The following is a 25,690-nucleotide window of genomic DNA, read 5'->3' on the forward strand; positions in this document are numbered from 1 at the left end:
TCTTGATTATATAATGCGCCATCCACATGAGACAAAACACATCATCTGATGCCCCATTTCATCTTCTCTAACCTCACTTACGCATCTACTTGAAGTGAGTATGAACATATGAGTCATGTTTTTTAGCCTGCAAAGTAGAGCCCATTCGGGATATTGTCAACTTTCATAAATGAATCCCAATTGACATATGACAAATAAATGTGAAAAATACAAATTCAATTTGAGCATGGTTTTAGCCGCTTGTCTCAAATGGACATTTACAGACACAGGTCGTATTTACAGACACGTTATGTCATATATCATAAATAAACAATTGAGAACTTTAAAATAAGCCCCTCTGTCATATACATTATTTATCAAAGTGGAACTCATGTAAACTGAGTAGCTTATAATCTATATATAAAAATGTAACAGCAATAACATACATGTCATTTAACATTTACGTGTAGGATTTAGCACCTGAGTTTTAAAGTAATAATATAAAATGCAGACACTTAAAGCTGCATTAAAACTTAAGGAACATATTTTTTTAAAACTAGAGATCCTCATCATTTAATCAGAGTTCTGCAGAATACTCTTCTGTTGTGTGTTACATAATATAAATAAAATTAATTTGATTTCTGAGATGAAAACATGAGTTCAATACAGTGGCTTATGTACTGAATACAGGGCCTGATTCAGAGCCGGACGCTATTTGCGCTCGCTCGTTCAGAAAAAGGGTCCGGCTATTTAAATTGAGCGCTCGCTCTTTGCAGTCTGTTGATGCCTCTATGTCTGAGCGAGTGAACGAAACATGCGCTCGCTATTTTGAAAAGACGCCCCCTGGCTGCTCGCATCATACGTCATCTCCGCTATTTATTAGATTAATCGAGTACATCGAAAGGCGTCTGAACTGCTCGCAGTGCTTGTGGTTGGATTTTCCTACCGCAATCATGCGAACAGTTCAGGAGACAACCAAGTGACGTGGTCGATGACGCTGCTTTGTTAATTATGCACACCCTTAAAACGCCCGTTTTGACCATTTGGCACGCCTGCGTTCGGATCTCCACTCCCCATTTTCAAGCACCTTCCCCTGTTACCATCCACAAACGCCTCATCCTGTCACTCAAATTAGCAGGCACTCGCAATTTTGCGAACACACGTTTTCCGACCGCACTGACTGGTTGGCGCATGCGCATTACGACCCATACGCATGCGCAGATGTGCGACCAACGCTCAGAGCGAACGAGTGGCCGCTTACGAGCGGCTCTGAATCAGGCCCACAGTACATACTGAAATAAATGATCTTGTATAGATGAATGTTATAAATACTGTAATTTAAAAAAATATATATATTTTTATTTTAATGAAATTCTGTAGCAATAGCTTAATATCACCAGTCTATGCTGTAGTCTTTTGTTCTTCTGAGATTTTAACTAGAATAGAAGAATAGAATAGAATACCCGGAATTTAGTTCCGGTTACTGCACACATATATAACAATTCACAGCTAATCATAAAAACAAAAACATAAAAAAACAATACATACATTAATATAACGGAGGTTAGGAATAGAGCCGACGGCACATAAACTTCTAGTCAGAGATAGAGGGGTTAATAAAGTTAAAAATGTTTGTTGACAGTAGTAGGCAGATGTGATAGGACGTTAGGTTAGGAGCGGGGTTAGTGAGAAGGTGTAGTGAATCTACTGTGGAAAATCTGCCTCTTTGAATTGATCTCCCACCCTCCCTACCCTCTTGTGTCTTGTGTCGGCTTTATTTCATTAGCAGGGAAAGACCGGCAATATTGAAGTGTCCATCTTGCAGCAGTAATAGCGGTGCGCACCCCTTCAATGCACTGATAGGCTGATTTCACCCTATTGGGGTCAGCGGCACCTCTCGACCGAGCAGGATGAATGGTGCATTGGCATGTGTGCTGGGGCCGCATCACTTGCTCTGAAAGGGATAGTTGGCCCTTGCAAGTTTTAAGATCACCCTACCCTTGTCTGGGATAGTTGGCCCTCACAAGTTGTGATCTACTTCCGGCCTAAGACAAGTGGACGCTGGTTATTTGCCGTTCTTTCTCCTGCCACCATGTCTACCTTGTAACCAAATAAAGCTGACCAATTAATTTAAACGGCATAACTTGGTCTCCTGTGTTTATTTTAGTTAAGTTTAGTTTAAGTTTATGGGTCACATCTATCATCTGACGATAGAAAGTTTATTACCACAAAACTAAGCATATCCTCCTGTTAGTTATTCAGCAAACGAACAGCCTGCGGATAAAAACTATTGTAATGTCTAGAAGTTTTTGCAGGCAGTATTCTATAACACCTGCCTGACGGAAGTAGTTGAAACAGGGGACAACCAGGATGCGACTGATACTTTACAATATTAGTAGCCCGCTTCCTTACCCTAGACAGGAACAGCTCCTCAACTGAGGGGAGACCTTCCCCAACAATCCTTTCCGCTGTTCTCACAACTCTTTGGAGCCTACACTTATCTTTTCTGGACCTGAACCAAACCAAACTATAACTGAGGAACATAGCGCCGACTCGGCAGTGTAAAAGAGAATCAGCAACTCATGGGGGAGATTAAACTTTTTAAGCTACCGCAGAAAATACAATCTTTGCTGAGTTTTCTTAACAATAACATCAATGTTAGGCCCCCACTTAAGGTCTTGAGAGATTGTGGACCCCAGAATCTTAAAGGAGTCAACAATAACCACAGCATTTCCATCTATCACAAGTGGAGACACAGAGGCAAAACTCTTCCTAAAGTCCACAACCATCTCAACTGTTTTGAGCAGATTCAACTCAAGGTTGTTCCTGCAACACCACCAAAATACAGAAACTTTTTTACAGAGTTAAAGCAGCTATTTCTACCTGGACTAGGTGATGTTCCACATGCCTATTGTATGTTATATGTTTGGCATAGGTTAATTGCAGTACTTAAAAGTTCACAAACACATAAAATCTCATATACATTTACCTACAGTTGGTAACTGAGATATTTTATTAGCTGTAGGTGGCTCCTACTGTGTCCTCCTATAGCCTAAGAAATTGTTCCTGTTTGTAGTCTACACATAGAAAACATGCTTCCCATACAATACATTATACAGTACATTGTAAAAATATTAATTCTGGGATGGCTTCAATATGTATTTGTGAATATTGGTTAAACATTTTTCTGTACATCGCTGTGACTGTGTAACTATGTTCTTTTTCTTGCATTGTGTGTGATAAAGCTGGAAAGATGGCCTTGGCCTCTGTGCCCTGATCCACAGACATCGGCCTGATCTCATTGACTACTCCAAGCTACATAAGGTCAAACTCATAGAGATACCATTCTATTGATACCTAACTGCATGCACACCTGGCTTGCTGTGCAACAAGACACTAAAATCCCACTACATTCTACAAAACAGCAACAGAAATATGTTTGAAGCCTTTGTTAAAGCAGAATATTGGTTAAGCACACAAAATAGTGGACTCCTCTTGGAACTGATGAAACATGAAGCACTGTGCTTGTAGGTATCCGTGTGAGGCCGTGGATGCTCTGTGCCTCTGGTAATTAGCACTCTTGGTTTTCACCAAAAGTCTCTATTTGGATTGGGTACCTGGCACACTGATGCGATCAGACCATGCAAAGCCAAAATCCAACGACAAGCTGAAGGTTAGGATAGGTAGCAGTAAAGGCCAAGACCGGTCAATTACAGGCCATGGTCAGGGCTGGCATGTAGCAAGCAATGCCAGGAACCAGACACAACACCGCTTCCACTCTACATGGTAACAAAGGTGTAACTATCATAATGGCAGTGCATGCAGCTCATACTTGCCAACTCTCCCTTATTGTCAGGGAGACTCCCTGAAATAGTAGCAATCTCCCTGTCTCCCTGAAGAGTCTAGCAATCTCCCTCATTTCATCCTTACCCCCATTATGAAGCTGTTATATAAAAAAAACAGAGATATATACATTCAAATGGGATCATAGTGTCATTTCCTTGCATTGGTTATTATAAGGCACAATGATCCCTATGAATTTCTGAAAAGTATTAGTGTGTTTTCATCAACAAACAGATCTTACTAACTGCTTTTGGGCTGGTTACATTTGGATGTCAGGTTTAGGACACGCCTCTCAGATTTATCAGTAAACGCCCACTGTAACACGCGCTCATAGGTGCTGCTTTCACAATCTCCCTGAAATGCTTTTTCAAAAGTAGGCAAGTATGATGCAGCTGCTACTGGGCCCTGTCTCTTCTCCCAAAGCTCCATGTGTGCAAGGTTTTTTTTTTCCTTGGGCTGCACATAGGGGCCCTTATAAATTAATATTATGCTATGGTACTACAAATGTCTAATTTCATCTCTGCTTAGTGGTGTAATATGTTTAATATATTGCAATACTCAGGGAAGGGCAGATAGAATGTTAGTGGTTCTAATAGGCAGCTGATTCCTAAAGGAAACCTGACATGTTGTGGTTTTAATTGTCAGTCAAGAATAAAAAGTTCTCATCAACAAATCAGGTCTCCATCTGGACATTATTATAGTGCTGTTATGTTTTTCTACAAGAAAACTGGGATACAACACTAAGGCCCGTATTCAATTTGGAGCGAAAGAGCCGAGATCGGCGAAAAAGTTTCGCCGATGACGTCATTTCGCCAGGCGGAAAAGTATTGCCGTATTCAATTTCAAAGACTTTCCGCCTAGGCGGAAAGTCAATGCAATGAAATAGGCGAAAAAGTTTCACCTATGAATAGCAGGCGGAAAAAAGTGCAGAATTGGAGTTTTAGGGTGCAGCGTTTTTTTTTTTTTTTTTTAAAAAGACTTTACAAGACCCCAAAAAAGTACTTTCATTTTGGGGGTGAAAAAAACAAAAGTTGGGGGACACACTTAAAAACTAGCGAAATAGACTCCAGGGGGGTCCCCCAAGTATTCCCCAGGTATTTTTTACTTTGCACGTGCTTGCGCCAGGTGGATTTTCCACGATTTTTTAAACTTTACTTTAGCAACTTTAAAATATGCTGCCCCCCATTTTCAGGTACCCAAAATTTGCTGGGATTAGTTATTTTCACAAAAAAAACCTTCTAAATGCTATTCTTCACCCCTTATGCAAAGACGCAAAACAGCACCTATTGAGACCATTTAAAAACCCCAAATACCTTCAGCAGGGCTATTCATGGGTATCCAAAGTGAACCCCCATGTCAGTGCATCTTTTGGGGGGTGTCAGCCTGATTTCCCCAAATCTGACAGGACTTTCCGCCTGTTTCAGTTTCAGTTTCACCTGGTCCCGTTTTCATATCCTTTCAAACTGTACATGATACTTTTCCGCCTGCAAAACAGGCGATATAGGTCGAAAAGTCCGGGAGGCGAAAAGTATCGCTGGTGCAAATGAAATTGAATACGGACCTAAGGGGTAAATTTACTAATGTGACAGTTTTTAGAAGTGGAGATGTTGCCCATGGCAACCAATCAGATTCTACTTAACGTTTAACTAGCACCTTCTAGAAGACAATAGCTAGAATCTGATTGGTTGCTATGTTCAACACCTCCAATTCTAAAAACTCTCGGTTTGCCATGTTCTGTTGAAAGTGTCAATAAAGCATAATATTTTGTTTCTGCGTTCAACATGGAGATAGCACAGCTGCTGTGGGTGCAAACTAGGGGTGTGCACCGGCCACTTTTCGTGTTTTGGTTTTGGATCTGGATCTTTCTTCGTGTTTTGGATCTGGATTGGTTTTGCCAAAACCACCCTTCCGTGTTTTGGGTTCTGGGTTTTGTGTTTTGGATCTGTATTTTTTTGAAAAAAAGCATAAAAACAGCTAAAATCACAGAATTTGTAGATTTTTCTGCTCCTATGCTATTATTAACCTCAATAACCTTAATTTCCACTAATTTCCAGTCTATTCTGAACACCTCACAATAGTGTTTTTATGTCCATAAGGTTGCACCGAGGTAGCTGGATGACTATGCTAAGCGACACGAGTGGGCGGCACAAACACGTGACCCATCTAGGCGTGATACTGCAGTGGCAGACAGGATGGCAGTTTGAAAAACTAGGCCCCAAACTGTACATAATGCAAAGAAAAAAAAGAGGTGCAAGATGGAATTGTCCTTGGGCCCTCCCACCCACCCTTATGTTGTATAAACAGGACATGCACACTTTAACAAACCAATCATTTCAGCGCCAGGGTCTGCCACACAACTGTGGCTGAAATGATTGGTTCGTTTGGGCCCCCACAAAACAAGCTGGCAATTAATCTGTCCCTTCACAAACCTGCTCTACGGAGGCAAGATGTCATCCTCATCCTCCTCATCCACCGATTCCTCACCCTCTTCAGTGTGTACATCCTCATCCTCACAAAGTATTAACTCGTCCCCACTTGAATCCACCACCACAGGTCCCTCTGTACGTTCTGGAGGCTGGTCTCCCTGGAAGATCTGATAATTCATTTTGATGAACATCATCTTCTCCACATTCTGTGGAAGCAACCTCCTACGCCTTTCGCTGACAAGGTTCCCGGCTGCACTAAACACTCTTTCGGAGTTCACACTGGAGGGGGGGCAACTCAGGTAAAATAGAGCCAGTTTGTACAGGGGCCTCCAAATTGCCTCTTTTTCCTGCCAGTACAGGTATGGACTGTCTGACATGCCTACTTGGATGCTGTCACCGATGTAATCCTCCACCATTCTGTCAATGGTGACAGTATCATATGCAGTGACAGTAGACATGTCAGAAATTGTTGCCAGGTCCTTCAGTCCGGACCAGATGTCCAAACTTGGTCCTGCCTGCCCTGCATCACCACCAGCGGGTTGCGTAGGATACCTAAGTTTTTTCCTGGCAGCCCCAGTTGCGGGAGAAAATGAAGAAGGAGCTGTTGACGTGTCACGTTCCGCTTCAGCTGACAGTGTGTTCACCAGCAGGTCTTTGCACCTCTGCAGGCTTGTGTCGGCCGGAAAGAGAGACACCACATAGGCTTTAAACCTAGGATCGAGCACGGTGGCCAAAATGTAGTGGTCTGATTTGAACAGATTGACCACCCTGGAATCCTGGCAAAGCGAATGAAGGGCTTCATCCACAAGTCCCACATGCCGAGCGGAATCGCTCCGTCTTAGCTCCTCCTTCACTTTCTCCAGCTGCTTCTGCAAAAGCCTGATGAGGGGAATGACCTGACTCAAGCTGGCAGTGTCTGAACTGACTTCACGTGTGGCAAGTTCGAAGGGCTGGAGAACCTTGCACAACACGGAAATCATTCTCCACTGCGCTTGAGTCAGGTGCATACCCCCTCCTTTGCCTATGTCATAGGTGGATGTATAGGCTTGTATGGCCTTTTGCTGCTCCTCCATCCTCTGAAGCATATAGAGGGTTGAGTTCCACCGCGTCACAACCTCTTGCTTCAGGTGATGGCGGGGCAGGTTCAAGAGTGTTTGCTGGCGCTCCAGTCTTCGGCACGCAGTCGCTGAATGGCGAAAGTGGACAGAAATTTTTCGGGCCACCCAAAGCGTCTCCTACACGCCCCTGTCGCTTTTCAGAAAATTCTGCACCACCAAGTTTATTGTGTGAGCAAAACATGGGACGTGCTGGAATTTGCCCAGATGTAATGCCCGCACAATATTGGTGGCGTTGTCAGATATCACAAATCCCCAGGAGAGTCTAAGTGGGGTAAGCCACTGGGCGATGATTTCCCTCAGTTTCTCTAAGAGGTTGTCGGCGGTGTGCCTCTTACTGAAACCGGTGATACACAGCGTAGCCTGCCTTGGAACGAGCTGGCGTTTCTGAGATGCTGCTACTGGTGACGCTGCTGCTGTTGCTGCGTAAGGTGATACATCTACCCAGTGGGCTGTCACAGTCATATAGTCCTTAGTCTGCCCTGTTCCACTTGTCCACATGTCCGTGGTTAAGTGGACATTGTGTACAACGGCATTTTTCAGGACACTGAGGACACTTTTTCTGACGTTTCTGTACAGTCTCGGTATCGCCTGCCTAGTGAAGTGGAATCTAGACGGGATTTGGAACCAGGGACACACTGCCTCCATCAATTGTCTAAATCCCACTGCACTAATGGCGGATACCGGACGCACGTCTAACACCAACATAGCAGTCAAGGCCTCAGTTATACGTTTTGCTACAGGATGATTGCTGTCGTACTTCATCCTCCTCGCTAAGGACTGTTGGAGGGTCAATTGTTTAGTAAAAGTAGTGGTGTTCCTACTTCCTCTCTGGGATGATGAACGACTCCCAGCAGCAGCAACAGCAGCAGCGGCAGCAGTAGGCGTAGCAATGCAGGATCCTCCGGAGGAATCCCGGATAGGAGAGTCAGTCATGCCAGTGACATGGCCTGCAGGACTACTTCCGATCCTGACTAAGGAGGAAATTGACGAGGAGGGAGTTGACGGTGTGGTTTGCAGGCGCTTGGATACAACAGGACAACGGGATTTAGGTGTCCCTGGACTGCTTACGGTCTTAGCCAAAGTTTCTGAACTTGACAGTAACTTTTTATGAACGCGCTGCAGGTGCCGTATAAGGGAGGATGTTTCTAGGTGGTTGACATCCCTACCACTACTTATTTCACCTTTACATATGGTACATATGGCAAGACAGTTGTTGTCCGGATTTGGATAGAAATATTGCCAGACCAAAGAGGTGGAATGTTTGGTCTTCTGCCCAGGCATGACCGTGATGGGCTTTTTCATCCCACGGACAACAACTGTCTCCCCCGGAGCTTGATTTAAACAAACCACATCACCATCAGAATCCTCCTCGCCAACTTCCTCCTCAGCGCCAGCTACACCAGTATCCTCATCCTGTTGTACTTCAACAGTGACATCTTCAATTTGCATATCAGCAAGTGGACTGTGGGTGCTCCTTTCAGCACTTGCAGGGGGCGTGCAAATGGTGGAAAGAACCACCTCTTCCCGTCCAGTGCTGGGAAGGTCAGGCATCGCAACCACCACCACACTTGGACTCTCCTTGGGGATTTGTGATATCTTCTTAGAAAGCACAGTTCTTCGCTGTGCTTTTGCCAGCTTAACTCTTTTGATTTTTTTAGTGGGAGGAGGGCTTCCATCGTCATGTGAAGCTGAACCACTAGTCATGAACATACTAGGGATCGACCTTAGCCGTTCCTTGCCACTCCGTGTCGTAAATGGCATATTGGCAAGTTTACATTTCTCTTCAGCTGATTTAAATGTTTTTTTCAAGGTCATTTTCCTGAACTTTGTCATTTGGGATTGTATGTGCCCTCTATTATGACATTGGGCATCGGCCTTGGCAGACGACGTTGATGGCATGTTATCGTCTATGTCATGACTAGTGGCAGCAGCTTCAGCACTAGGAGGAAGTGGTTCTTGATCTTTCTCTATTTTATTTTTATCGGAGAAAGTTTGGTCCTCCATTTATGTTATATCGATTTGATATATACGTGCGGCTAAACACAGAAAATATTTTTTTATTTTTGCTGGAGAGTAGTGCACTTTGTGGGTTACACCAGCCTTTAAGAAATGAGCCAGCCGGCTCTTTACTTATGGGACACAGGCGCACGCTTGGTGCTGCTCCTTTGTTGATGCACGTGCGGCTACTGCGCACACAATTCACAAACACAGAAAATAATTTTTTTTTGGTTTGGACTGGAGTGTACTTTGGGGGTTACATCACCCTTTAACGGTCAAGCCAGCCGGCCCTTTACTTATGACACAGGCGCACGCTTGGCACTACTTTGTTGATGCACGTGCGGCTACTGCGCACACAATTCACAAACACAGAAAATATATATTTTTTTGGCTTGGAGTGTACTTTGGGGGTTACAGCACCCTTTAACGGTCAAGCCAGCCGGCCCTTTACTTATGACACAGGCGCACGCTTGGCACTACTTTGTTGATGCACGTGCGGCTGCTGCGCACACAATTCACAAACACAGAAAAAATATTTTGTTATTTGGTTTGGAGTGTACTTTGGGGGTTACAGCACCCTTTAACGGTCAAGCCAGCCGGCCCTTTACTTATGACACAGGCGCACGCTTGGCACTACTTTGTTGATGCACGTGCTGCTACTGCGCACACAATTCACAAACACAGAAAATATTTTTTTTTTTGGTTTGGACTGGAGTGTACTTTGGGGGTTACAGCACCCTTTAACGGTCAAGCCAGCCGGCCCTTTACTTATGACACAGGTGCACGCTTGGCACTACTTTGTTGATGCACGTGCGGCTACTGCGCACACAATTCACAAACACAGAAAATAATTTTTTTTTTGGTTTGGACTGGAGTGTACTTTGGGGGTTACAGCACCCTTTAACGGTCAAGCCAGCCGGCCCTTTACTTATGACACAGGCGCACGCTTGGCACTACTTTGTTGATGCACGTGCGGCTACTGCGCACACAATTCAGAAACACAGAAAATAATTTTTTTTTTGGTTTGGACTGGAGTGTACTTTAGGGGTTACAGCACCCTTTAACGGTCAAGCCAGCCGGCCCTTTACTTATGACACAGGCGCACGCTTGGCACTACTTTGTTGATGCACGTGCGGCTACTGCGCACACAATTCACAAACACAGAAAATATTTTTTTATTTGGTTTGGAGTGTACTTTGGGGGTTACAGCACCCTTTAACGGTCAAGCCAGGTGGCCCTTTACTTATGACACAGGCGCACGCTTGGCACTACTTTGTTGATGCACGTGCGGCTACTGCGCACACAATTCACAAACACAGAAAAAATATTTTTTTTTAGCACTTGGGGGGAGCACCCCTGACGAACAGAGCACCCCCTGGACAACACTACAGCACCCCTTTAGGACTGGGACACTGCACAGGACTTTGGAGTGGACACAGCCCCTATGGACAACTGACTGCACAACACAGTCCAGCCAGCCCCTATGGACAACAGCAGCACAGCGCAGCACAGCACAGCACAACACTACTCTGCACTACACTACACTACACTACACAGCCCAGCCAGCCCTAACTCCCACCCTCCCTCTTCACTGTCCACAGCCGAGTGAGAAAATGGCGCAGACGCGGGTACCTTATATAGGATCCAAAACCCGCGAGACTCGGAAGGCGGGATGATGACGTTTTGCCTCGATTTCAGAATCCGAGTCAGACGGGAAAAGTCGAGCCTGACTCGGATCGGACTCGGATCGGGATGGCTCGGGGGGGTTCGGATTTCACAAATCCGAACCCGCTCACCCCTAGTGCAAACATTTGTATCTGATGAAAGGAAGCGGGCGAAATGGGATGAAAAGCTAAATAAAGACTAGGTGCATTCATGAAACTTATATTGTACTAATATCTAATGAGGAAATTGGAATTTGAGGGATGAGATATTTAAATGAAATTTAAAAGGTGCAAAAAAAATGCAAAATCCAGATCACACAGAACAGGATTTTACAGAAGCAGTTCCCAAAAGTGGATTGTGTGTACCTATGTATCCACTGGGAATATCAGTGCTGTAGATAATCCTCTCCCTGCTCCTCTGCATAGCTCCATATTGTGTTGGAAGGAGCCTCTAGATTGCACTAGTGCAGTGGTTCCCAAACTTTTTTGAATCACGGCGCCCTTGAGTATCAGAATTGTTCTCACGGTACCCCTAAGCCAAAAGTTTGTTATTGAGAAATTCAGAAAAAAATGTAAAGTAGTAAAGTGCAGTAAATTGTGCTTATCTGTGACGTCTAATGCTGGCTACACACATATCGATATTTTACCCGATCTGGCCGATTCCGACACATTGGAATGACAGATCGTGTAAAATATGGCCAAATCCTGAGTAAAACGTGAGTCCCCACTCACGATCACGATGCAATGCGCATCCCCGCTGGTCGCACATCGCATCTTCAGATCTGCCGTGCAGTAGGGCAGATCTGACAATCTAGGTCCCGATGCACTGTGAAAGTCTGGATGCAGGAGAGATCGTATTAAGATTGGACACCAAATTGTGTGCATATCGTGTGGAGATCATGTGCAGAGCTGTCGGGGAGAGTTTCAAGGGAAATCGTACATAAATCGTACACATCGGCTGATCGTGTGCAGATCGCCAGGTGTGTGGCCACCTTTACAGGTCTGTTACAGTATGTGGTGGTGGACAGGCGCTTCTGCTTGTCCACATATTTACATTACATTGAACATAAATAATTTGATTTGGTGCTGGACCACCAACCTGAGGAACCCCTGCAAGTGTCCCGAGGCACCCCAGGGTGCCACAGCGTACAGTTTGGGAACCACTGCACTAATGAACAGTCAACACTGAATGTTTACTGGAAGGAACTGGGAGTTACTCCCAAATGGTTACTGTGTTTCCTCTTAAGCAATAATCCTGGGTACACACTGGCAGATATAATGGCCGATCAGTTGAATGGCCAATATACCTGGCGCCCGTCGGCCAGTGTGTACCAGCGATATGTCTGTGAACGACATTGATCACAGACATATTGCGTCGACTGTGCTGCACAGCCGATGGCAGATATATCTGCTCATTGTGCTGTGTGTACAGGCGGTCTGCCAACTGCTGGTACACTTGCTGCTGAGGCCACCGGGAGGGGGGTGCGCCGTGACCCCCCCGGCCAGCGGGACCCGCGGCCAGATAATGGTTGATCAGTGTGTATAAACAACCATCATCTGCAGATACTGTATATTTGCAGATCAGTTGATCTGTTAGGTGTGTACCCAGCTTAAGTCACTGATTAGCTCTCAAGAGCTGATTTTTCAATTTCTGCATATTTCCCCTTGTTAAACATAATTTCTTATCACCACATACTGGGCCTGATGTTTGTATGCAAATGCCACTGCAGTGGTGATCTCTCACAGATCGCAACTGTGAAAATATTCTAATGACACCCCGTGCCGTCCAGTGCTTAGAGACCCCAATGAAAGCATCTCACATCCACCGCACATGGACATAACTGGACACATTGGAAACATCGAACGCAGATCAGGTGGACACCAGCCTGCTGAGTAAGTCTAAACTTTCGCAGACACAATGGGTCTCCAGACATGCAGAGGGCTCTCCTACTGCGAGCAAGGACGCAGTGGCTAATTTCTGTACGCCTAGAAAACAGTGTTTAAACGGTCCTGATAAGCCTGCATTTCTCTAGCCACCCCCCATTACCTCCCCTAAGCGCTGACCACTTGTCACTCACTTTACAAGTGAATCTTCTGTACGAATGTAATCACAATACAATCGCAGCGCATGCGCTGTGCGGCTTATACACAAGCGTAATGGCTAATAATCGCTCAGTTTGCATAAACATATGAATTTGCTTACATACATGAATCAGGCCCATTGTGGCAATAAGAACTAATTTATCAGCCCCATTTATTAAAACTCTTGCCAAGACAAGGTTTCCGATATTTGCACGTCCTGACAAAGAGTAATTAGTAAAAGGATATCTTACGTTATCACTACACTCCTACTGTGTTCACCATTCTATTGGAGCATCTCAGGAAAGTGATATACTAATGCTGGGTACACATTTAAATGATATCGGCCCGATTTGACATTTCCGGGCAAATTAAAACGACAAATCGGGCATATCGTTAAGTGTATGTCAGATCTGCGCACTCCCTCGGTCGCATACATCTTCTGGTTGGCCGTGCTGCACAGTTAATCAGAAGATATAGTGTTACGATGCCATGCTGCTGAACGCCATCGGCCCCTGTATTGTGCAAGTGTGAGAGCACTTGTCGATGCAGGGTCCTGTAGCCCATCGGGTCTGCTGGCTACACATCGTTCTGATGCATAGCCGGCTTAATCCTTGGAGGGAGATAAAGTACCAAACAACCAGCTCCTAAATGTGATTTTTCAAACAAGTGACAGGAGCTGATTGGTTGGTACTTTGGGCCTGATTCATCACAGATGACAACTGCAACAGCGTACGCAGATCGGCCGATGGTGCATGCGCCGGCCAGTATTGGGATCGCACTTGCATCATGTACGCAGATACAAAGCCATCGCAGAGTGAGTTACAGGTCGTCAGCGTTTGGGGGTGGTGACGGGGGAGTGGTTGGAGAAACGCAGCCGTGCCTGTCCATTTGAACGCTGTTTCCTGGGCGTGCATAAATTAGCCACTGCACGGCACACGCAGCCTGAGTAGTCTAATTTCTGAGTAAGGTCAGACCTGTTGTAATTGTGCATAAAGGGCCGATGTTACTCGATGGTACGCACGTCTTACAGATGTGCAAAATCGGTAGTGGGCATTTCTATGCTGGTTTTGAGTTTGCAAACATTATTATATTTTCGCAGCAGATCTGCGTGCATAATTGCCGCTGCAATAGCAATAGTGATCCGTAGTGAATCAGGCCTTTTATCTCCATCCACTTTATATCTAAGTACTTATACCCCTAAAAGGTAGATGTATCAAGCTTTGATGAGAGATAAAGTGGAGAGAGATAAAGTACCAACCAATCAGCTCCTAACTGTCATTTTTCAAACACGGGGAGATGTATCAAAGCTCGGAGAGAGATAAAGTACTAACAAATCAGCTTCTAACTGTCATTTGACAGGCTGTGTTTGAAAAATAACAGTTAACCTGGGTACACACTAGATGATAAATTGGCCGATTTGTCGTTTTGAGGCGAATCAGAATGAGAAATCATCCACAGTGTCTAGTGTGTATGCACTATTGCACGCTCCTGTACATCGGAGGTCATATCTTCAGATCTGCCTGCAGTGCAGGGAGATCTCAAGGTCCGGTGACCTACACCATGCTTCTGGATGTGGCGGGGGAACTATATATCAGGCGGTCATACACTAGATCGTGCAGTGTGTACGGACCACCCGATATATATTGTGCCATGAAATCTGCCGTAGCTGGTACACACATTGCCTAGTGGGTACCCAGCTGTAGGAGCTGATATTTTATCTCTCTCCACTTTATCTCTTCATGGCTTAGTCCATCTCCCCATATATAAGTAAGGGGTTGCACTCAGTGCTCCCCTATATGTACTTGAATATAGAAATTGTATGAAAAGGATGAGTCTCAAAATATGTTTTTTATTTATTAAAGAGTGGTTGTTATACAATCTAATGCATGTATTGGAGCTCAATGTTACAAATTAGGGCAAAAGTACACCGATATATAAAATCATTCAAGCTTGTTGCCAGATCCCAGTGACGATAACCCTAATCCATACCCTCACTCACCAACCCACCCCCTACTTGTCATACTGTATGTTTGTTAGTTTATGTATTTACATGTTTTATGTGTATGTATATGTTGGCATATTTATGGCACTAATCTAGTGAGCTAGCAATAGCACAAACACTAGAATGGATGTATCAATCATCTAGTTGATGTTATGTACAAAGTCATAATGAAGCCGCATTATTATTATTAAACTTATAAGGCGCCACAAGTAGCCATAGCGCTGTACAGAGGGAAAAACAATAAGACAGCACAATACAATACAGTTGACATACGCATAGAGCTGTATGGTGTCTGTAGATGGGTTGGGTATGGGATGCCGGCGCCCGGGATCCCTGCGGTCAGAACCCCAACGCAGGCATCCTGACAGGGTTAGGATACCGACACCTGTCAGTAGGTATCCTAACCCCCCCACCACTAATCCAAACCCTCCCTCCCCACACCGTAAACCTAACCCCCCCCTCCCCACACCGTAAACCTAACCCTCCCCCCTTAGTGCCTAACTCTAACCCTCCACCTGCCGCCTTACCCTCCCCCTAACCACGCTGCTTGCCTTCGGTATACCGGCGGTCCGGATGCCAGCGTCGGGATTCTGACATGTGTCGGGATTCTGGCGCCGGTATTCTAAGCGCCGACATTCCCTTTGCTGAGATGTTGACCGTATTCCCTGTAGATAGTTATTTTCTCTGTTCTGGGTAAAGGGTGTAATTAACAAGGAGTACACAAATGATAGATAATTACAGAGCAAACTATTGTACACTACAGTTCATTAAGAAAATATTTTTTAAGCTTTATTAGTTTAGGTTTCATTGTTTTCTGGCATGAAGACTAAAGATGCCCAGAAAATATATAATGACAATATGAAATAAATAATAATCGTACACATTTTAAATTAATTTTTGGAGAGAATCTGTTATGCTCCTTTATTTGTAAGAGAGAGATGGACTTACAGTTATACCTGCTCTTATATAAATCCTGCCTTGACTGATATTACTTCATTGTGTTTCTAACTGAAAGACTTCTGTCTAGATCACTGGCCTATTTTTGGAAGCATGAGAGTGTTGGCACAGTTGATATCACAGCCTGTCTATACAGTGTAATCCCAGGGAACGCTATTTATCTTCCTCTCCCTCCGGAATAAGAGGCTGACATAATGCTAAAATAGGATTCATAAATCATTTGACCAAACCAGTTACAGTATGGAAATATACATAACAGAGTAATTTTATTTAAATAGAAGTTATAAGTTTCGGGCCCTGATTTATTAAGTGGTTTTAAAACAATATTTTAAATGAATGCTAAATCCGGCGTACTGGGTTGGGTTGGAACACCTACCCAACATGCTAGGCTATGCTTTTTATAAAATTGCTGTTTTAAAACCGCTGATCAAATTGTCAATTTCAAAATATTAACATTTGGAAAATCAAGCCCTGTAATAGTATTTTAATTTATTTTAACCTAAGCTCTACAATGAAACACACATCTATGAAGGTCATATAAGCTCTAAGATAGTATGATAAAGGATCTTGCCCCAGGCAATAAAGGGAACAGCGCCATCTGCTGTCTTAATTGTGTCAAAATTATTTTAGTATTAAGGGACCAAGGGCCTGATTCAGCTCCAGACGGAATTGCAAAGCTGCTCGCAAGCAGCTTTGCAATTCCGTCTCTGCTAATATGGTAATGCAGCAGGAGGCATCATGCCTCCTGCTGCATTACATATCCGAGCTGCGTTGTCCAATGCAGCATCGGATACTCTGCGTAACATCGACCATGGGGTCACGCAGCCAGCCGCCGGAGATGAGAGGAAGAAGCCAGGAAATCTCCATCAGCCAACGGTGCTCCTTGCTTCTTCCCTCCCCCCCACAAGCATCCCCGCCCACAAATGAAAGCAGACTGTCAATCACTGATAGTCTGCTGCCAGTCTCTGTGCGGGATCGCAGATCCACTCTTCACCTGCGCAGATTCCCGATCATTGGGAATCTGCGTTCAGCTGTGCACTAGTGTTCACTGTTGAATAAGGCCCCAAGCTCATTGTGAAGCACAGTTACTGGAAATATGTGTTTGTTACAGTGGAACATGGATAATTTAACAATAATTTAGACTTCTTATTATAAGAGAGAGATAATAGTTGTCGTATAGCTAATTTACGATATTTGACAACACGGTAATGTACAAACTGAATAGACGGAGCCAACTCTGTGTCGCATGAAAGTCCTGATTTTTTATTCCGTTTAAAAAAATATGTTAGCCCTAGATTTAGCATACTGGGCTATACAATCCTACTTTAAAGCTGACTATTGAATTTACCGTGCTGTATACTCCCATCAAATCATTATTGTTGTTACTGCAAAGAAGACATTCTATAGCTATCAATAAATCCTCTTCAATTAATTGCAAAGAGTAAAATCCTTGGTACAAAATCATACTGTTAATCGATAAACCAGTAATATATAAAACCATATAATGGAACTGGGATACTGTGCTAATAACATTAAGCTACTTAGTAAGCATGCACCTCGCTAGTGTATATTCTCGTTACACAAAGGCAGTTTATTTGTAGTACTGAGGAACAAAAGGATCCAGGGGCTGCAGGATAGCTTTATTTGAAATGTAAAAAGAATTAATTGCATGTTTGCAATCTACTAATCATTGTGATACTTTCACCAGAGAATTCAGTTATATTAACCAACGATAGATTGAATGTCTTAAGTCTGGTTACCAAAATGTATCTATACATAAAAGAGAAAATATTAATTTCTTGCATTCTAATTTCTTTTAAAACAGGACGACCCTGTGGGGAACATTAACTTAGCGATGGATATAGCAGAAAAATACCTGGATATTCCAAAGATGCTGGACGCTGAAGGTAGAACCCTACCATTTCTTCTTTGTGTACAGCTGGTTATCTGAAGAAAAGAACAGTAAAATAATTAAACTGAATCTACTAAAATGTAATGTTTTTAAAGAGTAGGAAATCACAGTAAATAGTCACATAAATTCTGCCCCTGAGCAATGTGGATAGTGAAGGAAAATAATTTATCACAAACTACAGTATATAACAATTCCTGTCTATGAAATTATTTTACTGGCTGAATTCACATGCCAATAACTAGATTTCTCTACAACTTTTGATTACTTTGTCCATCATTCTTGAATGTGACTGTATTTTTTCCAATCCAAACACACATTTGATGGATTTTTACAGGTAAAATACACAGTACATACACATTTTCTGTGACTTTGTAAGATGTGATGATGTTTAACAAACACAATGTTAACCTAGGAAGTTGTGTACTCAAAAATAATCTGCATTTCTCCCTATTTCCCTAAAGATATTGTAAACACACCTAAGCCTGATGAGAGAGCACTTATGACCTATGTGTCATGTTTTTACCATGCATTTGCTGGAGCCGAACAGGTATGTGATCTAGATAGTCTTGTGGTACACAGCAGGTCCTGTTTGTCCATTTGGCAGATCCATTGTATTGTTTTCAATGTATCAACAATCATTGTATATCATCTGTACTGTAACCGGTCCACAACATACCTACTAAATGATATATTCACTAACAGCCTGAGATTTATATAACATGCATAGCACTATGGCTGTGATAGACAGAATGACTCTAGACTTCATTATGTGTATCTTCGCTACCATAGAGCTCATCTAGAGAGTCCCTTCTACCTGCTCTGTCCATCTTGACTCTGGGGGAAACAGGAGTACAATGGTCCAACTCCTGAAAAATCTATCTCTATTGCCCTTGTGCTCTTATGATGATGATGATTATAATTATTATCAGTTACTTATATAGTACCAGCATATTTCATTGCTATTTCCAACAAAACAAGACTGGGTAATACTAATAACAGTCAGACAAAGAGGGAAAAGGGTCCTGCTCACAAGCTTACAATCTATAGGGAAATAGCAGTTTCTGGGGATCCCCACATAAGGTAAGTATCCTCTGGATGTAACAAGGAGGGACCAGAGCAGATATCTCTATTATTAGCTGCAGTACCTTCATCTCCGACCGCAAAAGTAGCAACCTTTGGGAGCAGGTCAGATTTACCAAGCCCCGGCAGCTACAGCCATCTTCAGATAGCGTGACACCATAGTAGTCTATGGCCTACTCTATCATATTTCATTTTGGAGAAGAACCCCAATGATGCATGCACAGGCCGATGGGTATCCAAACCTGGAAGCAAAGTGATAGCAGTAGCTGAGACAGAGCATTTTCGGAAGCTGTGACTCACTGCCCCAGCTGTAATAAATGCATGCAGTCTTTACCGCATTGGGAGTTGGAGTGTAATGAACACATACCAATCGCATTAAAAATGCGATAGGTAATAAATATACCACAAAGTGCTTCCAATACAACCTAAGGATAAAGTTACTAAGCAGCAGCTTGTACAGAGTGTTTTGCTTTGAATAGTGGGCCTGATCCAGACCCACTCGCTAGGATGCGTTCGCTCATAGCTGCCGATGGTTCACATTGTGCGCATGCGAATGCATCACACTGCGTGTGCGCGAACTAGTCCATGCGATCGCCCCATGTCTAATGACGCCCCGCCAGATGAATGTCAAGCCGTTTGTGGGTGGTGATAGGGGTTGGTATATGAAAACGGGGGAGAGGCGGTGCATACGCAGGCATGTCTGAGCGTTTTAACGTCATTTCAGAGGCATGCATAATTAAGACACAGCGTCATAGTACACGTCACCTGGCTGGATTTGACTCTGAAGTGCTCGCAGTGCTTGCAGTAGGGTATGGTCAACCACAAGCGCTGCGTTTGCTTCCGATGGTACCTGATGTTACGATGGTTACATACACTTCCTGGAGATGACGTGCGCAAGTGGACGTCTTAAGACAGGCTTGTGGGCGTCTGCATACACAGGGCGATCGCATTCCAAGACATAGTGGGTGTGCTTATGCCTTGCCGTGCGGTCGCCTGCCTTGCTGTTGGTTAGCTGAATTTGCATACGCATCGAGCGAGCATACGCATCTAACAAGCGGGTCTCAATCGAGCCCAGTATTTCCATTTTAAGTGGCGACTTTTACAAGCCACTGCTTAGTAAATTAACCCCCTAGTTACAGGCAGAAAGCATTAAGCATTATGGGCCTGATTCAGAAATATACACTAACCCAATAGTTAGCGTATATCTCTGATGGTTTATAGTCTGCGTATGCGCAGGACCCATTCTGCGCCCCTCAAGCTGCAGCATGAATGACATGCTGCAGCATTTGGGGGGCAGAGCAGGGGCATGGCTGGCAACCATTCCAGAAACGGGGGCTTGTCGTCCCTGTTTTCTGGGAGGGATGAGGCCAGTGTTTGTATCAGTGGATGCAGATTTCTTGGCCTCGCAGCTGCCAGGACCCGGCTAAGCTTCAGCTAGCACAGCCTGGCTAAAGGAGCAGCCATTGTGACCATCAGTCACGATGGTTGCGATGGTGATGCCAGGCTGCGACCTCAGCCACAGCGTTGGGATCGCAGATGCAGCAAGGGGGTGTCTGTTTCTTACACACACCTCCTGCTGCTTTTGCATTCGAGATGGACGAAATTGAACAGACGCTTGTGCGCGGCTCTGAAGTTCCGTCCATCTCTGAATCAAGCCCTTTGTTCACAAACATGAGTATAGACATTTTGAAAGATCTTAGGCAGATGGCAGTTTTAAGTGACTGAAGTACAGGTTGATCTAGAAATGGGCAGTAAGAGTAGGGAGAGTGTTTAGATTTTCTATTGAATTTAGGAATCAGTTGGATTCTGGAAGCAGATTTTGGTGAGTGCTGTACTGCCTGGGTGAGGTGTATATTCAGGTATTTGTGTAATGTCTCCGTAGTGTATTTGAAGAATAAATAGGCAAAATGTTATTTATGTCTAGGCTCCAGGGTGGTTACACAGCATAATAAAATGGATAGAGAAGAAAAATCATTTAAAACAATAGAGATACCTGTCCAGGGGCAGAACTATGGGAGACAATGGAGGCGCCTGCCGCTGGGCTCCAGCACTGATAGGGCACCTCCTCCATTATCCACAACATATTCACCCCACTTAAGGCTGTAACTATGTATCCGGAGTGTACCGTCACGGCTGCCCAATACATGGCACCCCTTCCCGGCACCTGAGAAGCCACCATAGACTAGTGGAGAGCTCCATGTCAGACCATCAGATGCTGCCTTCGTCTATCTATAGCCTGTCTGCATGCGAATTGTTAAATTACAGTGTCAGAGGCTATGACAGGGGGGGGGGGACCAAATTATAACTTGCCTCCTGGCGTCTGGGATGAACTTACGCCACTGTACCTGTCACCTACACAGCATGTTGTGGGCTGAGCCAAATGATTCATAAGTATTGATCATGATGCGTCTTGGTAATATCACCATTTCCTAATCAGTTATTTCTATATTCTATTAATATTCCTTCAGCCTCTAGAATGGCTGCCTTCCTCCGCTCTGCGGGCCTAATTCAGTAAGGATCGCAATAACGATTACGCACACAGGGCCTGATTCAGAGCCGGACGCTCTGACAGAGCGCTCGCTCTGAATTAGGGCCGTCCTTCTTGTGACCACCCACAGCTATAGCGACCGGCCAGGAAGATGGTCGTGATGGCCAAGACCATCGCGACCATCGGGCTTGCGACGAGACCCTTGTGGTAGGGTTGCCCCAGAGTGCTTTCGGCTCTACCAGAGCCGAAAGCACTCCCACTGACATCACTTGTGATGTCAGTGGGGCCGGCCCCAGACGGTAGGCAGCCACTCCCACTGGGCAGCCACTCCCCCGGCCCGCCCACCAAAGGGGACATGCTGTCACTCAACATCGACAGCATACCCCCTTTGGTACGAGACCCAGAGTGACGGTTTGCTCGCCGCTATCCGGGTCTCGCGCATGCGCACGACGGAGCCGGCTCCATTGTGCGCATGCGCACTGGGCCACCATCGACCCACTTGCGAGTGCATAGCGCTCGCGAGCGGGTCTGAATCAGGCCCACAGTCTCACTGCGAAAATATGCTAATGTCTGCAATCACAATGCCATCCGCAGTCTAACATAAAGACGCCCACTTTGCCTTACACACTCCATAATACTTTGCAAGTCTGCAAAACTATCGGTAACATTGAGTACAATCGCAGCCTAACGCACACTTGCACAAGGTCTGACCTTACTCAGGAATTGCTAACCTCATTGCACGCAGTGAAAGCCCAAGCTGCATGTGGCATCGCAGTGGATAATTTATGCATGCCCCTGCAACGGCGTTCAAAGGCACTGGCACGCCTGTGTTCTGTCGACCACCCCCCTGTCACCACTCCAAACGGTACATCCTGTCAATCACTCTGTGATGGGTCTGTGTAGTCACTGTGATAGCAGTCCCGATCGCAGTGGAGCATGCGCACTGCGATGCATACGTATGCGCAGAATGCAACAATCGCAGATTGCGTGCGTAATTGCAATAGCAATCCTTGCTGAGTCAGACCCTGTGTGTACACAACATGCAATTTTAGCCACAGCGAAAAATCTATAAATTGTTATGGCATAAATCAATAATATAAATAATAGTACCTCTGTTTTTTTTTAAATAAAATGTCCCAAATTTGAATACAAGTAATTAGATACACAGCTTTTGATCGCTATGTCTATCATTCTGATATATATATGATGGAGTGACTGTATTTTTCTCCTCCAACATTTGCTTGATTTTTCCATGTAGAATATAAAACAGATCCACATTCTCTGTTAGGATCTGCACTTACTGGCCACAGGTGTAAAACTGGGAACACACTTGAAGGATGGTGCGACCCAGCAACGCTGAGATGCAATGTAACAATATATCATATCATCATACACACTACACGAATTGCTGTACGCTGGTGCGGTATATCGTTACATGCTTCATGTAACAATACATTGTTTGTGGAATTGTCCCATCTGATGTGCAGTAGATCAGATAGGACGATGCAACCACTCATTTCATCAAACAATGAGTTGGTTCAGTTTGCCTGTACAATACTAGGGGGTATATTTACTAAAGAGAGAGTTTTTAGAAGTGGAGATGTTGCCCATAGCAACCAATCAGATTCTACTTAACATTTTTCTAGCACCTTCTAGAAGATAATAGCTAGAATCTGATTGGTTGCTATGGGCAACACCTCCACTTCTAAAAACTCTCACTTTAGTAAATATACCCCTAGGATTTGTTTCTGTACAACAAGATCTGTTTGGAATTCATGTTGGATGTGAGAGTGTTTATATGCAAACCAAATGAGAAATTAGGATCTAGATATAAACACAAACATATATATTTGGACACTGATGCCAGATGTTGAAATGTGGTTTAATCAGTCAATCAGATGTCATACGTGTTACAAGTTTACACTTTACCCAAATAACATGGATACTGTTAGTAATATTTTGTTTGGAATTATACAGTGTCCCACCTGAGAGAAATTAGGTTTCAGAGAAGTTTGAGCTGATTATTTATTGCTGATAGCTACAAATAAACCACTGAAGCCTCACTGAAGCAGATGACGATGCTTACCACTTTGGTTCAATGACCATTAAGGGTCAATAATTTATTTTTAAACTAATGCTCATGATCCATCATATAACCATTGCATGGTATGGAGCTTAAATGTAGGGTCAAGGCAGATAAGTTCTCATGTGCACAAGCCCTTAAGAATGAGAACTTAGCTGTTTTCTGTGGTAGTTTACAGCTTTATTATCCATGGCTAATATCTCACCATTCCCTACAGGCAGAGACAGCAGCTAATCGCATCTGCAAAATACTAGCTGTGAATCAGGAAAATGAGAAGATGATGGAAGAGTATGAGAGACTGGCAAGTGAGGTAATATATAATACAAGCTACCTTAAATAGTGTTAAAGAGAGCATGTCAATGAATTATTGTACAGTAATAACCCAAAATATATAAATCATACATGAAACATACCTGGAATAAATGAAGTGTTCATACATAAATAAACTCCTTCCACAGAAATGAACACATTCATTTTGCTGTAAGGATGGTCCCAGCCGTCACTGACAGGTGCTGATTACATATCTTGGGCTCCCACTCCACATATCTTTTAGCATTTGATCACCCACCGGAAGACTTCTGTCTGATTTGCCTCACTTTTGACTTTCATTGTTTATGAGAACACAAAGCAGGCTTCAGGGGAAGTGGCAGCAGAGATGGAGGATCGCCGTTCAGCTCCGCTACCCACAATTTGTAATCCCTGGGGGACATGCAGTAGCCCAACGCTGGGAAAGAACCTCGACAAATTACCACAGCCTTGTCTTATGGTCTGAGGGCCTGATTCAGAGCCGGATTCTCTGAAAGAGCGCTCGCTCTGAATCAGGGCCTTTTTTTTTTTAGTTTATGTGCGGCCTCCTGGCCGCTCGCATAGCTGTGGGTGACTACCCACAGCTATTGGCGAGCGGACAGGTGATGGTCACGCTGGTCTCGACCATCGCGCCCATCGGGGCTTGCTGCGAGACCCTTGCGGTAGGGTCTTGTTCCCGCAAGCCCCGGTGAGTTTCTGGCTCTTAATAGAGCCGGAGGCTCACCACTGTCGGGAACGCCTCTGTTTGGCCAGCCACCCCCCATGCCCGCCTCCAAAACGGGGCGAGCTGTGAATCAAAATCGACAGCCGCCTCTTTTTGGTGCGAAACCCGGAGCGACGGATCAGGCCCTGAGTTCCTAGCTCTGGGCTGAAGGGCAGAGTGCACAACATCATGACATAGCAAGGCAGCTGAGTTAAAGTTTTATTTAGTCAAGTCCTCAACCCCAACGGAGCATGTGTTACACAGAGTGTACGCACAAACCTGCTACTGTTAATAGATTCAGACGGTAACAGAAAGATTGTGGAAAAGTGATGGACGGTACTGGGTGGTGGCAAGTAGTGCACGCAAAAATGGGCTGTTTAGTGGTCATATTAGCAGGCGGTGCAACCCACCAAGACCATGCACCCTAGGCGGCTACACCACTCACCCACTCCTAGTTATGGCTGTGTTTGGTAGGTCATAAATGCACCATTTGACTGTCATTTCTGCCATTTGCTGGTTGATTCTTTTCTTACTTCAGACAAATTCATTCAAATTCGTTCAAATATACACCCATCATCCATAACATTAAAACCACTGATAGGTAAAGCGAATAACATTGATTATCTTGTTACAATGGCATCTGTTAAGGGGTTGGATATATTATATTAGGCAGTAAGTGAACACTCAGTTTTTGAAGTTATTGTGTTGGATGCAGAAAAATGGGCAAGGTTCTAGGTGACTTTGACATAAATTATGATGGCTGGGGTCATCTCCCAAATGGAATGTCTACCGGCGACAAGGTCATGGATGCCCCAGGTAAAGGGTGCCCAAGGCTCATGGTTGCCCATGTAAGGAATGAATCTAGCCCTTCTGGTCTGATCCTACAGAAGAGCTGCTGAAAATGTTAATACTACCTATGACAGAAAGGTGTCAGAACACACAGTGCATAGCAGCCTGCTGCGTGTGAGGCTGTGTAGCTGCAGACCAGTCAGAGTACCCATGCTCACCCCTGTCCACCGCCAAAAGCACCTACAGTGGGCAATCAAGCA

At 44.4% G+C, this 25,690-nt stretch overlaps 1 protein-coding gene across 1 annotated transcript in view; it reads left to right on the forward strand.

The window, feature by feature from the left end:
* Positions 1–25,690, forward strand: part of ACTN2 (actinin alpha 2) — a 146,674-nt gene that overhangs the window by 58,698 nt on the left and 62,286 nt on the right. The window contains exons 7-10 of the mRNA XM_088477637.1: positions 3,225–3,303; positions 17,895–17,976; positions 18,443–18,528; positions 23,850–23,942. Coding sequence (XP_088333763.1) covers positions 3,225–3,303; positions 17,895–17,976; positions 18,443–18,528; positions 23,850–23,942 — 340 coding nt within the window. The remainder of the gene's footprint in view (positions 1–3,224; positions 3,304–17,894; positions 17,977–18,442; positions 18,529–23,849; positions 23,943–25,690) is intronic.

This window comes from Taudactylus pleione, unplaced genomic scaffold (genome assembly GCF_031769625.1).
Source record: "Taudactylus pleione unplaced genomic scaffold, aTauple2 ptg000201l, whole genome shotgun sequence".
NCBI lineage: Eukaryota > Metazoa > Chordata > Amphibia > Anura > Myobatrachidae > Taudactylus > Taudactylus pleione.